At 42.4% G+C, this 13,767-nt stretch overlaps 1 protein-coding gene across 1 annotated transcript in view; it reads left to right on the top strand.

Moving 5' to 3' along the window:
• USP10 (ubiquitin specific peptidase 10) overlaps positions 1 to 13,767 on the top strand; it is a 67,969-nt gene that overhangs the window by 21,625 nt on the left and 32,577 nt on the right. Inside the window, exon 2 of the mRNA XM_037516276.2 lies at positions 6,358 to 6,426. Within this exon, the coding sequence (XP_037372173.1) occupies positions 6,358 to 6,426 (69 nt within the window). The remainder of the gene's footprint in view (positions 1 to 6,357; positions 6,427 to 13,767) is intronic.

Here is a 13,767-nt window from a genome sequence, read left to right on the forward strand (position 1 = left end):
GTCCTCAGCGGCTTGTTAGTTGTGACTTAGTTCTGTCCTGCACACTGAGTTCATGGGAGGTTGTTCCAGGAGCTGGGGTCAGAGTTGCCTGCCTGTCTCAGAAACTGTCAGCGGCATGTTTATTGATAACTGCCTTTGTGATCAGAGACTGATCTCCTGTTTTCATGAGCCTTTTGGAGGCATAGTACATGATTTGGGGGTACCCTACAGTTTGAAATGCCTTGCTAGCAGTGAGGTTTGGGAGTTTGGGCTGCAGTGACATCTGTGGTGTGCTAGCGCCCCCTGGTGCCAGATGGTGGATTGCTCCTTGGAAGGCACCCTCTTGCAGAAAGCTGGTCTGTTGTGGCTGCCTTAGCGCGCTGTACAACTGTGGACCTGCAGGGGACCAGGAAACCTCTTTGCTCCTCACCTTTCTTGGGCTGGGACTTCTGCTTTGCTTTTCTGTTTGTGAGAAGGCTGTCAGTTCTAGTTTTGCTCACCACATCCCCGAGGCCCTCTGATAACCTCTAGTTTCCTCCAGTGTTCATGCCAGGGACTCGTGTGTTTCCCTCCTAACTGTGTTGTGGGCACAGCCCCCTTTCCTGAAGTGTTTCTTGTAATTTGTTTTATGTCTTCACTAGAAAGGGTCAGCAAATGATGAGGCCGTGAACAGTGAGTGTCAAAGCCTGAGGTGGGCTGGGTTGGTAGTGAGGGGAGGCTAGACTTTGTTCCTGGTGGTATGGAGAAGAGTCTTCCTCAGAGCCCCAGCCTTCTTTGGGGCATTGTAGCAGCTGGCTAACAGGAACATTTGATGTTGCATTAATTCTCTCTGCCATTTATCTAACTGTGTTTGCTTAAGACCTAGGGAACTCCCAACATTTGCCTTTGAGTATTTGATGCAGTGGTTAGAAGAGTTAGTTTTACTGACAGCATAAACATTTCTGTAGTGGCTTGTGGCTCACAGGGCCCACGGGCCCCTTCTTTTGCTTTTCCTCATGTCACCCCCTTGTGAGCATCAGTAAGTACCCTGATGCACTAAGTCCTGCGCAGGCTATGGAAACACAGGAAGAATGCACTTGTTCCTGCTCTTCAATTCCCCCACAAACTCGATTTTTCTAGGTTTTCTCTCACTTTGCCCGTATAGGACAAATCAATTCATATAATAGCCAGTGGCATTTTCTCCCCTAGATTGTAAATCCTGGGAAATCTGGCACAGAATCATTTTCATCCCTTTTTTTTTTTTTTAACCTATATACCTATAATATTTTTCTACCTAAAAACAGACTTTACAAGATATTTCTTTCTTTCTTTCTTTTTTGAAAAGATTTATTTATTTATTTATACAAGCACTGGGTACAGTCAGAAGCGCGGGAGGGTGAGGGAATTCACCAGAGCTAGAGTGGGGAGCAGAGCAGGCAGAAGGACCGAAGTACACTGCTGAGGGGAGCAGCGGGCGGCAGGAAAGGTCTGCGCGCCATGTGGGACCCTCCTCCAGTGGCCGGGGAGCAGCCGGGGATCGAACCGGCGCCGCAGAGGCCGCGGGCAGCTTCGCAACCCAGCGCTCAACCGCTGCGCCACCGGGGAGGCCCTCCCTTTTTATTCTTAAGCCTTTCCTTGTAGGAGGCCCTCAGTGACTGGAAAATGAATTCTCCATTTACTAGGCCTTCCTTTATCGTCAGTCACCACACTACCTTTGAATTGCTGTGTGAGTATAAGTAATAGACATCCTAACAAAAACAGCCCCTTACAGGTGTCATAGTCCTTGATACCAGATTGTTTTAGCAGTCATCTGGCTTCTCAGTGTCAAAATTGAGATGACTTTTTTTTTCAAACATGAAGTACAACTGCTCACTTTTCAAAAACTTTTGCTTTTTAAAGATTGAGGCAAGGTCTGATAATGGCATGGGGGTGCTATAATCCGCTGTTTGTTTCAATGGAATTGTTCACTGTGAGCCGGTATTAAGGAAATTAGTTGGGAGTTCAAAGCAGCTCTACTAGCCATTTGTCAAGTGTGAAATGATAGTCAGTGTTGCATAGCTGATGGTTAGCAGTTATTTATGGTGTCCTTTTGGATTAAATGGTGTCATCAAGTCCTAATCTGTTGTCAGTGAAATCTTAAAACTAACAAAGGTGCAAACTGGGTATATTCAGTAGTTAGAAGGATTTCTATTGCTTGCATTGATTTTTAACAGGTTATTTTTTTGAACGAAGAAGGTAGTCATACAGTTCAGAACTAAAAACTGAAAAGATGGACATTGAGAAATCTTATTCCTTATTCCAACACCTCTGTTGAGTCTCCCCATAGCCTAACTGTTTTCCTCCCATCTTGAGTCCCTTTTCAGTATCTCTCTATGCAAACACATGTAGATATTTCTGTCTTCCTCCCTTTTTTTACCCAAAGAATATATTTTTTTATTTTAACAGATTTCTCCTATCTGTACATCAAGTTCTCCTTACTTTAACTCCATTAAATTTAATAATCACATTAGAGATGTATATTTGTGGAGAAATATTTGACATGAAGTTGTAATAAAAGCATATAAGGAGCCTCCCTGGGGGCCTACGGGTGTAGTCTTAGTGCTATCACTGCTATGGCCTGAGTTCGATCCCCTGTCAGAGAGCTAACTAACCCACACGTGGCCCAGCAGACCTCTCCTGTCCTGCCTATTTTGCTCCTGCCTCTCTCTCTGGTAAATCCTTTAACCCTCCATACCTCTGGCCTATACCCCAGTTCTACAAAAACAAACAACAAGAAAACCCAGCACATTGAAGTCTCCAATTTTTCAAAGAATACATGAAAATAGTAACATCAAATAATAGAAGAAAAAAGATTTCCCTGGAGTCTTTCTGAGCACTTCAATTCTTGGTCATGAGTTTGCTCCTAGCTGGCTGGGTGTGTCAGTGGTTTGGGGTCACATTTCCTCTTTCTTCAATGACATGATTTTATTAAATCATTTGAAATTTTAGTTCTTTTACTTGGATTAACCAGGTTTTTCTTTATAAAAGACTGTGTATGAGCTCAAAAAGAAAGTGTGCTTAGAAATGTGATTTAAGTGAGCATTTCATTTTTATTTTCAATTTTTTGGGAAGAAAATTTGCCAAACAAAATAGCCTAATAATCTTGTAGAACATTCTCGTTCTCATTCTTACATATCATCCCACATTCTAAATTGTTTATCATTCATAAGCAAAGATAAAATGGTTATCTTTCCCTATATTATATCTGCTATTAAATGAAGCAACATGGTTCCAGTTTGGTGATTGTCAGTATTTTCAGTAGTCGTCACAACTATCACATCAGTGGTTTCTAGATCTTGTTTGTCTCTTGAAGTCATTTTCTAGAATTCTAAGGCACCTTCCCCCAATGCCAGAATAGGATATGGGTGTCAGAATGTTATTTTTCCTTTGCATTTGAGTAATAATCTTACCTTCAGAATAGAATCATATGAAAACAAAATACTCTAGAATTCTAGGAACATATTACTATAATCTTGGCACTCTCAAACCATTGCTCCATTGCCTTCTGCTCTTACCAATTCTGTTGCGGTTTTAAATTTATTTTTTCTGTGGACACTTGTTTTCCAGTAGGTCCACTTTTGTCAAACATCAGAATTGTTTTTAAAGTTCTCTTCTGTTTACTGTGTTTGTTCTGTTTGTTGTTCACCATCAATTTATTTTATTTCCCCTTCATTTAAAATTCTGACTCTTTGCGTTACTGTTGATTTCCCCTTCACGTGTCTTGTGATTTTTTTTGTTGTTGTTGTCTATTCCCATGCTTGGACGGAAAACATTAATTTTTTAGTGGCTGTGTGTTTCTTTGGCAGTTAGGAAGGTTATCGTTTCCCCAACAAGTTTCCTCTGTGTTTGAATATTTTCATCACCCCTCAAGAGTTCCCCACACCTTGACAAACACACATCTGTTTTCTGTCTTGATAGTTTTGCCCTAGAATGTTGTATAAATGCAGTCATACAACATGTAACCTTTGAATACGTTTGTATTCTTTCATTTTGCGTGGTGCTTTTAGAATCACTGAGTAGAATTTGATGTACCACATTTACCTCTTGGAACATTTGGTTGTTTCCAGGTTGGGGCATTTATGACTAGAGCTGCAGTAAACAAAAAAATCAGGTTTTTTTTTGTGTACATGGGACTTCATCTAGTGGGCAGGTACCTAGGAGAGGGATTCCCGGGTCGTATGCTGAATACCTTCATAAGTAAGTTGGAATTTCTTTTCCAAAGTGACTGTGCCATTCTGCACCGGTGGCCGCCTCAGAGAGAGCTCATTTGTTCTCCCTCCTCACCAGCATTTGGTATTGCTGGGATGTTTTCTCCTGAGTAGATTTTGAGGTTTTTATCTAGGCCTGAAGATCTTTATCTGCAGTGGGGACTCTAAGGAGCACCAGTCTGAGGTGCCCTTTTTTTCACATCTGCATCACCTTCCTTCCTTTCTTCCTTTTCACTTCTACCTTTCCCTCCTGGTGCTTGGCATGGTGGTTGAGTGACATGAGTGTGTTTCCCCAGTGCTGGAGATGATAAGAAGGTCTGTGCTTACAGGGAATTATTTAAGACAATCATTTTAAATCACTTTGGGACTCTGCTTATTTTTGCCATTGCTGTTGATAGTTTCTTTTCTTCCTTTTTTTTAAAAAAAAGATTTATTTATTTATTTATACAAGCACTGGATACAGTCAGAAGCTCGGGAGGGTGAGAGAATTCACCAGAGCGGGGAACAGAACAGGCAGAGTGATGAAATGCACTGCTGAGGGGAGCAGCGGGTGGCAGGAGAGGTCTGCGTGCCATGTGGGACCCTCGCCAGTGGCCAGGGATCGAACTGACGCTGCAGAGCTTTGCAGCCCAGAGCTCAACCGCTGCACCACCAGGGAAGGCCTGATATACAGTTTCTTTGTGGACTTCTGCAAGTATATGTAACTACTACATGAAGTTTTTTTTTTTTTTTTTAAAGATTTATTTATTTATTTATACAAGAACTGGGTGGGGTATAGGTTGAGCACTGTGCTCAACCACCTGCGCCACCAGGGGAGGCCCTACATGAAGTTTTTAAGTAATATTTATGTGTATATATTCATGTTTGTGTGTGTGTGTTTTCTTGGTATTTATTGCCAGAAAGCCTTCCAGAAATGTTTTACCCAGAATTATGGGTGTGTTACCCCGCCCTCCCTGCACAGCACAAGGCGGTTGCCATCTTATTTGCCATTTGTATGATACTCTGTTGCTGCTTATGTTTAAGTCACATGCTTGTAGGTTCCTTGCAAGTGACCAAACTGTCAGCTCATTAGTGTGGCTGATCACAGCTCTGCTGACCATTTCTATCCCCTGTGCCCACCATCATGTGTGGCTCCTCTAGGCTCCCTATGATTTTTTTTTTTTTTTTTTTTGCGGGATCCTCGCCGGTGGCCAGGGATCGAACTGGTGCTGCAGAGGCTGCAGGCAGCCTCGCAACCCAGCGCTCAACCGCTGCGCCACCAGGGGAGGCCCTCCCCATGATTATTAAGTGATGATTAGTGAGTGCTTCTCTGTTGCAGAAATCTCATCATACTGATTCTTGTCAGTGACTTATTTCTTCAAGCTATAGGGAGCCGGTGAGCCTAGGCACTTGCCAGCTTTTTTCATGCAGTTTAATGAGTCATTTTTCTGCAAAGTCGCATTCAGAAAGCAACTAAGTCTCTGTCTGTCAAATATTATGTTTACTCTGCATCACGTTCTCATGTATTTTTTTTTTTTGTGGGACCCTCGCCTGCGGCCGGGGAACGAACCGGCGCTGCGGAGGCTGCGGGCAGCCTTGCAGCCCAGCGCTTAACCGCTGCGCCATCAGGGGAGGTCCTCTCATGTATTTTTTAAGCTCCATACATGTTTTAAAAAATTATTCACTAGGATTACCAACATTTTGCCTTTCTGCATTTCCCTGTCTTCCCATTTGAACTGTGTTTGCTGCTTTTCTTAAGTGTGTACAGTGGAGAAAACTGAAATGTGGGTAGAGCATGAGTCAGCAGAAGGTAACTGGATCAACTGGAAATGTGGGGAACCAAAACAGTTCTTGCAAGCAGGACTCTGCTTTTTGGTGTGCAGAGTTGACAATAAGCTTTTGAATTTGTTTGAAAATAAGCTTTTATCCATTTCAGAGTGTTCTTTGGTGATTGATAGGAAAAACAAAGTGGTATTTTCCTTGTTTGTAATTTGGGAAATTGCACGTCTAGAAATCTGCTTGCAGATCCTGATTTGTTTAATCCAGAAAGGGTCTTGGGATTCTGATCCACATATTTCACAGAATGGCTATAACATAGAGCTTACCTTTCTGAAAGTACATAATTTGTCTATTTTATGTGATCAGTGACTCTTTTTTTTTTTTTTTTCCCCAGTACATATTTGGAGATTTTAGCCCAGATGAATTCAATCAGTTCTTCGTGACTCCTCGCTCTTCAGTTGAGGTAAGGCAAAACTTTGTTTTATTGAGTCTATGTGGAGATACAATTAATGGTTATATTTTAGCTTTCATTTTCTAATTCATGCTTTTTGATAGAGTTCCACTGTACAGAAAAGTATAGAGACAAATATGAGGAATGTCTGAACCCACCAACCAGACGTGACTAATAGTGATATTTTGCTGTATTTATAAGTAGCAAAACATTACAGATAGACTGGAAGCCTCCCTTGTACCTTTCCTGTCTCACTCCCCTTTCCCCAGAAATACAGACACTGAAATTGCAAGTATTTTCTTCACTCTGCGTTTTTTACTTTGTTACCACATGGGTGTGCACCTACAGATTGGACATTGTAGTGTTTTATTTGGTTTAAAATGTCAAATAGGGCCTCTCTGCTGGCACAAGGCCATACCACATGGGTGTGCACCTACAGATTGGACATTGTAGTGTTTTATTTGGTTTAAAATGTCAAATAGGGCCTCTCTGCTGGCACAAGGGGTTGAGCACAGCACTATGAAGCTATCTGCAGCATGAGTTCGACCCCCAGCCCTCCAGGGAGCTACCCACATGGTGCGGCAGACCTCTTCTGTCTCACCCACTGCTCCCCTCAGCAGTGTACTTCAGACTGCCTGTTCTGCACCCCGCTCTGTCTTTGGTGAATCCTCTCACCCTCTGCACCTCTGGCCTGTCCCCCAGTTCTTGTATACATAAATAAATCTTAAAAAAAAATAAAATGTCAAACATAACAAAACAAAAATAGACAGCTATAAATCAGAGACAATCTGCAGGGGAGGGGGAGAGATCAGAAGGAGAGGGAAGAGCTTGAGGGACTATGATGATGGTGCACTGGTGAACTGGTGGTAGAAATTCTAGGGGGACTACACATGAGAAAACAAGCATTGTAAAAAAATGAAAAATGATGAAAATATAAATGAATTAAAAAAAATCACATGGTGCTCACTGGTGATGTGATGGTGGGATTCTGTGGGGATTACACCTGAGGGAAGAAATGAAGCATTGTACAAAAATGAACAACAATGTAAAAAATATATTTTAAAAAAGTCACATGAATAGTTTCACACTATATTCGTCATTTTGTAGTTTAACATATATATATATTAGAGATTAATTTATTTGTTTATACAAGCACTGGGTACAGTCAGAAGCACGGGAGGGTGAGAGAATTCGCCAGAGCCAGAGTGGGGAACAGAACAGGCAGACTGAGGAAATACACTGCTGAGGGGAGCAGCGGGTGAAACAGGAGAGGTCTGGGCGCCATGTGGGACCCTCACTGGCGGCCGAGGATCGAACTAGTGCTGCAGAGGCTGTGGGCAGCTTTGCAGCCCAGCGCTCAACTGTTGCGCCACCGGGGAGGCCCTATATATATTTTAAAGATTTATTTATTTTTTTAATTTATACAAGAACAGGGGTACAGGCCAGAGGCATGGGAGGGTGAGAGGATTCATCAGAGACAGAGTCGGGGAGCAGAACAGGCAGACAGACCGAAGACACTGCCTAGCAGGGGGTGAGGCGGGAGAGGTCTGCTGTGCCATGTGGGTATCTCTTTGGCCAGCCATGACTCGAACCCGTGCTTCAGAGGCTGCGGACAGCTTTACAGCACTGCGCTCAACCTGCGCCACTGGGGAAGCCCTAACATATATTTTTTTAAAAGATTTATTTATTTTATGTATACAAGAACTGGGGTACAGTCCACAGGGGTGGGGGTTAGGGGTGAGAGGATTCATCAGAGACAGAGTGGGGAGCAGAACATGCAGACTGACTGAAATACACTGCTGAGGGGAGCAAGCAGGAGAGATCTGCTGCACCATGTGGGTAGCTACCTCTCTGGCTGGGGATTAAACTTGTGCTGCAGAGGCTGCAGATAACTTCACAGTGCTGTTCTTAACCCTTTGTGCCACCAGGGGGACCCTGGTTTGTTTTCTAAGTTGTTTTAACTGCATTCTCATCAGTGTACATGAGTTTTCTGATCCCATTTTAGAAATCTGGAGACTTATTAGTATAGGCAAACTTAAATTTTTGTTACTCTGATGGGTAATAAACCAGTTTTTATTATTTTAATTTACACTTCCCAGATTATGGACAGTGAGTGCTGTTCTGTTATTTTTATATGCCTGTTGGCAGTGTGGATTTCTGCTTCTGTGCGTTGTCTGAGCCTTTGTCCTTTTTATCAAGTGACTTGTCTTACTGATTTATAGAGTAATAATTGTTGGCTTTGCTTATTATAGGTATCTCTTAACCTCATAGTTGATGCACTTTTGGGGGGTAAGGGAAGTACATTTTTAATATCAACTGTATTGATTTTCCTCATGTTTTGTGATTTTCTTTCACTCTCTTTAAGAAATCCTTCTCTTCCCTGATGTAATAAAGACATTTGTTTTCCTCTAAAGATTTTAAGGTTTTTGTTTCCTCTTTAGTACATAATACAATCAAAAGAGGTATTGACTTCTGTGTATGAACGAGGTGGAAATCTAGCTCTCCATGGCAAAAGCCGGTTGTCCTAGCGCCATTCTGTCAGCTCAGCTCCACAGATGCCCTCATTTGTTTCTGATGCCCTGTTCTAAGGCTTTTACTTTTGTCTCTGTCACTGCCATGTGTTTTTAACAGCTGCAGCTTTCTAACCAGTCTGGCTAGGCCCTTACACTTTCCTTGTACTTGATCACAAGTATTTTGACTGTCCTTCCTTCTTCTTTTTTTTTTTTTTAATTTATGCATACAAGATCTGGGCTGTAGGCCAGAGGTAGGGGCGAGGGGATGAGAACTTTCACCAGGGACAGGGTGGGGAGCAGAACAGGCGCATCTACTGAAATACGCTGCTTGAGGGAAGCAGCAGGCAAGACAGGAGAGGTCTGATGAGCCATGTGGGTTAGCTCCCTGTCAGGGGATTAAACTGATATTGTAGTGGCTGTTGATAGCTTGATAGTGCTGTGTCTTTAACCCCTGCACCACCAGGGAGCCTCCCCACCCCCACTGTCCTTTATTCTTAACTCTTCCCTAAGAGTTTATGATCAGCATGTCAAGTTTCTTGAAAAATCCTATTAAAATTTTTATTAGAATTACATTTTACATCTTTATGATGGATATCCTAATCATGATTGTGATACATTTCTCCATTCAGGTCTTCTTTTATGTTCATTCTTAATGTGAGTCACGGTTTCTATTTTAGTTTAATTAAAAACTTGGAACTTTTTTTTCAGATTTATATTTTAAATAGCAATCAGTTGAAATTGCATGAAAAGGGAAAAAGTGGAGAAATGTATATATCAAGTAAACTAACTTTCAGTGAAACCTAACTAATTTGATCCCTTAGTAAATCAACAAGGTTATGTATTCGCACAAACATTACGCATTTAAAACATACAGAGTTCTTCTGTTTTGTAAACTGGGCAGGAAAAGCTAACTCTTTAGCATAAATAGGTGGAGTTGGTGTCTGGCTAGGTCCCTTACATGTGACCTTAGCAAGTCCTATAGTCTTCTAAAGCTGCTTCAGAGTTTGAAAGTAGGATTAAATGAGAACATAATGAAAGCATTATTTAAGCTATGCAGTTGTTAAAAGGGTGTATTACTTTTTTAAAAAAAGATTTATTTGTGCATATAAGAACTGGGAAACAGGTCAGAGGTACGGGGGTTGAGTGGGTTCACAAGAGACAGAGCTGCGAACAGGACGGGCAGATTGACTGAAATATACTGCCGAGGGGAGCAGCGGGCAAGACAGGAGAGGTCCGCCGTGCCATGTGGGTCGCCTTCCTGGCCAGTGGGGATTGAACTCTTGCTGCAGAGGCCACGGACAGCTTCACTGTGCTGTGCTTGAACCCTTGCACCACCATGAGGCCCAGGATGTATTACTTCTTTTCTACTCTTCCACTCTAGCATAAAGAATCAAAGAAAAAGTTCATATTAGTTTTCATTTTAGAAAATGAGTAAATTTAGAAAATGCATAAATTTAGTTCAATACTCTGTCTCGTGTTCATTCATGTTAACAATTACGATTTTAAGTTCGCTAAGGATCTGAGCCAGAAAATAGTGAAAGCTAAGTTTAATTTCTGTCTTTGTATCATAGTAAAAATGTCTGGCTCTTCCCAAGAACACCACAGACTAATTGCACTCTTTGCAATTAAGGTCTGAGAATTGAGGAAGCCCAACATATGCAGTTTGTAGTGTTTGTGAGTGCCTGTTTGTAAGTAGATGTCAGAATAATAACTTGGCTTTTCCTGTGATTTTTTTATACAAAACTATTCAATCTAAAATGTGCTGTATTTCAAGTCTGAAGAGTGGTTCTTCCTCATGCCATTGAAATAGCTCTGTGGTCTTAGGCAGTTGCCTTCGTTTCATTGTCGTTCCCCTCCCCCCAAACCCCCTCCCAAAAGAAAGCAACCCCAGCAGAATGCTCATCTACCTCACAGAAAAGTTAGGGACTCACTAATGTTGGTGTGATGACTAGTGTGTGATACTTTAATAGAGCTGAAGTCTGTCAGCTTATGTTGAAATTTATTTGCTTAAGTAATTGTTGTTTCTCATTAAAGTGAGTCAGAGCTCTTAGTGTGCTGGGCTTATTTGGGATCTTCTGGGTTGTTTTTTATTTTATTTTATGTTTTTTTTTTTGCTTTTGTTTTTGTTTTTACTTTTGAGCATGCTTTGCGTTTTGGGAGGCACGAGGATTACCAGGATTACCTGCCTAGGGAAAGGCAGGCTAGCAAAAGTTAGTGACTGTGCATGGGCTGAGCTACCTTGCCCAGTATCCTCCTCCTCATTCAGGGTCTGTGTTAGGGAAATAATAACTCACACAGGACATGGGCTGTGCAGTAGGGCTTTGGGTCTGGATTGTGGGCATGTGGCTCATGTTCTCTTGCTAGACCTGCAGGGTGGGCTGGCTTTTTGTCTTTTGGGAAATAATTGCCCTTCAGGACCTCACGAGACCTGCACTGTTTCTGCCATGTGGCTGTGACACAGATTAGATCTCAGTCCTGTTCCTCATGTGCTTTTTTGGGATATTAGGAACTTGATAAAGCATTTTTCTCAGTCAAGACTGAGAAACAAAAGTTTGAAAAATGGGGGGTGTTTCCATGTAAAAACATTCTCTTTCTGCAGAAGCACCCTTCTCAGCTGAGAATGGTTTTTCTCTTTCTTTTTAGTTTACTTGTTTTAAGTTACTTGCACTGGCAACATAGAGTGGTCAGTAGTTTAACAGAATCAGAAGAAACAGCCAGCTGATTTTTGTATGTGATCTTAATCAGTATACTGTTTAAAAGGTAACTGATACCTTTCCTAAAGCTGTGCTGTGGCTTAAAATCCAGGATGGTTTAGACCTGAACTTCTACTAGAAAAAAATAGAGCAAATATACTGAATAAGCGTATTTTGTTTTTTTTTAAATAGAATTTTTTTTTTTTAAGATTTTTTATTTGTTTATTTATACAAGCACTGGGTACAGTCAGAAGTGTGGGAGGGTGAGAGAATTCAACCAGAGCCAGAGCGGGGAACAGAACAGGCAGAGTGACGAAGTACACTGCTGAGGGGAGCAGCGGGCGGCAGGAGAGGTCTGCACGCCATGTGGGACCCTCACACAGTGGCCGGGGATCAAACTGGCTCTGCAGACCGCGGGCAGCTTTGCAACCCAGCGCTCAACCACTGTGCCATCGGGGAGGCCCTGAATAAGCGTATTTTGAAACCTCAGTGGTGTTAAAAAATAAAATATTGTTGTTCTTGAAACTCTCTAGTGCCTCAACACTGGAGGCAACACACATCTTAATCAGTTCCCAAATAAGCCCATGATAGCAGAGAGCAAACTAGGGGAGGGAGGGTGTATGTGCATGCACGTGTGTGTGTGTGTGTGGGGGGGGGGGTCAGTTAAGACAGTTACTCTTGATGGTTTGGTGTCTTTAATGGAATTTCAGTGGAGATATTCCAGGTTCTTAAAGGTTTTTTGGGTGGCAGAATCGCTGGCCACAAAAATTGATTTTTAAAACATCACCTCAGGGGCCTCCCTGGTGGCACAAGGGGTTAAGATGCAACCTATGAAGCTATCCACAGCCACTGCAGCACGAGTTTGATCCCCGGCCAGGAAGCAACCGACATGGCGCAGCAGACCTCTTCTGTCTCTTACCCACTGCTCCCCTCAGCAGTGTATTTCAGTCAATCTGCCTGTTCTGTTCTCCACTCTGCTTCTGTTGAGTCCTCTCACCCCCCACACCTCTGGCCTACACCCTGGTTCTTGTATGCATAAATAAGTAAATCTTTATTTTTAAAGATTTATTTATTTTTTACAAGAACTGGGGTACAGGCCAGATGCAAAGGAGGGTGAGAGGATTCACCAGAAACAGAGCGGGGAACAGAACAGGCAGACTGACGAAATACACTGCTGAGGGGGGCAGCGGGCACAACAGGAGAGTTCTGCCGTGCCATGTGGGACCCTCGCCGGCCAGCCGGCTGGGATCAAACTGGTGCTGCAGAGTCTGCGGACAGCTTCATAGCGCGGCGCTCAACTGCCTGCGCCATCAGGGGAGGCCCAAGAATAAGTAAATCTTAAAAAAAAAAAAAATCACCTCAGAGCACCCAAATATTCACTTCACATGACTGCAACAGAGCAATATTTTCAAACTAAGTTGGTTTCATTTTACATATCTAATGTAACTGAATCACAGGTTTTTACACTACTGAGTTTGCATTTGTGTGAGGTTTTGTGTTTCTGCTTTGCAAGAGGGAACTTTGAACACTTCTTTTATGATGTTACTCTGCTTTGTATTTATTATGCTCACTTCCTGGGATGTCTTCATGAGTGGTGGTAGTTTGTTGAATTAAGGGTACCATGTGCCTGTGAGGGTAAAAATGAAATGCATTTCTTTGCCAGTCCTCATTCCAGTTTCCAGTAAGTCCTTCAGTTATGCTATTAGCAGATTAGAAAGTCAAACAAAGTATTTTCAACACAGTCGTTGAAATAGTAATAACCCAAGGTATTACTGCCTACAATACCTTGGTCTGTTTTCAGATCCTGCCTCTACCCCTGTCTAGGACTAGATTTTTTTTTAAATTTATTTATTTATACAGGAACCTGGGTACAGGCCAGATGTGCGGGAGGGTGAGATCATTCACCAGAGACAGAGTGGGGAGCAGAACAGGCAGACTGACGAAATACATTGCTGAGGGGAGCAGCGGGCAAGACAGGAGAGGTCTGCTACGCCGTGTGGGTTTCTCCCCAGCCGGCCAGGATCGAACCCATGCTGCAGAGGCTGCAGAAAGCTTCATAGTGCTGCTCTCAACCACCTGAGCCACCCAGGAGACCTTAGGACTGGATTTTAATTTTAATTCATTTATTTAAATCTTTTAAAGATTTA

This window comes from Talpa occidentalis, unplaced genomic scaffold (assembly GCF_014898055.3).
Source record: "Talpa occidentalis isolate TD23 unplaced genomic scaffold, MPIMG_talOcc4v2.1 talOcc4.17, whole genome shotgun sequence".
NCBI classification, from domain to species: domain Eukaryota; kingdom Metazoa; phylum Chordata; class Mammalia; order Eulipotyphla; family Talpidae; genus Talpa; species Talpa occidentalis.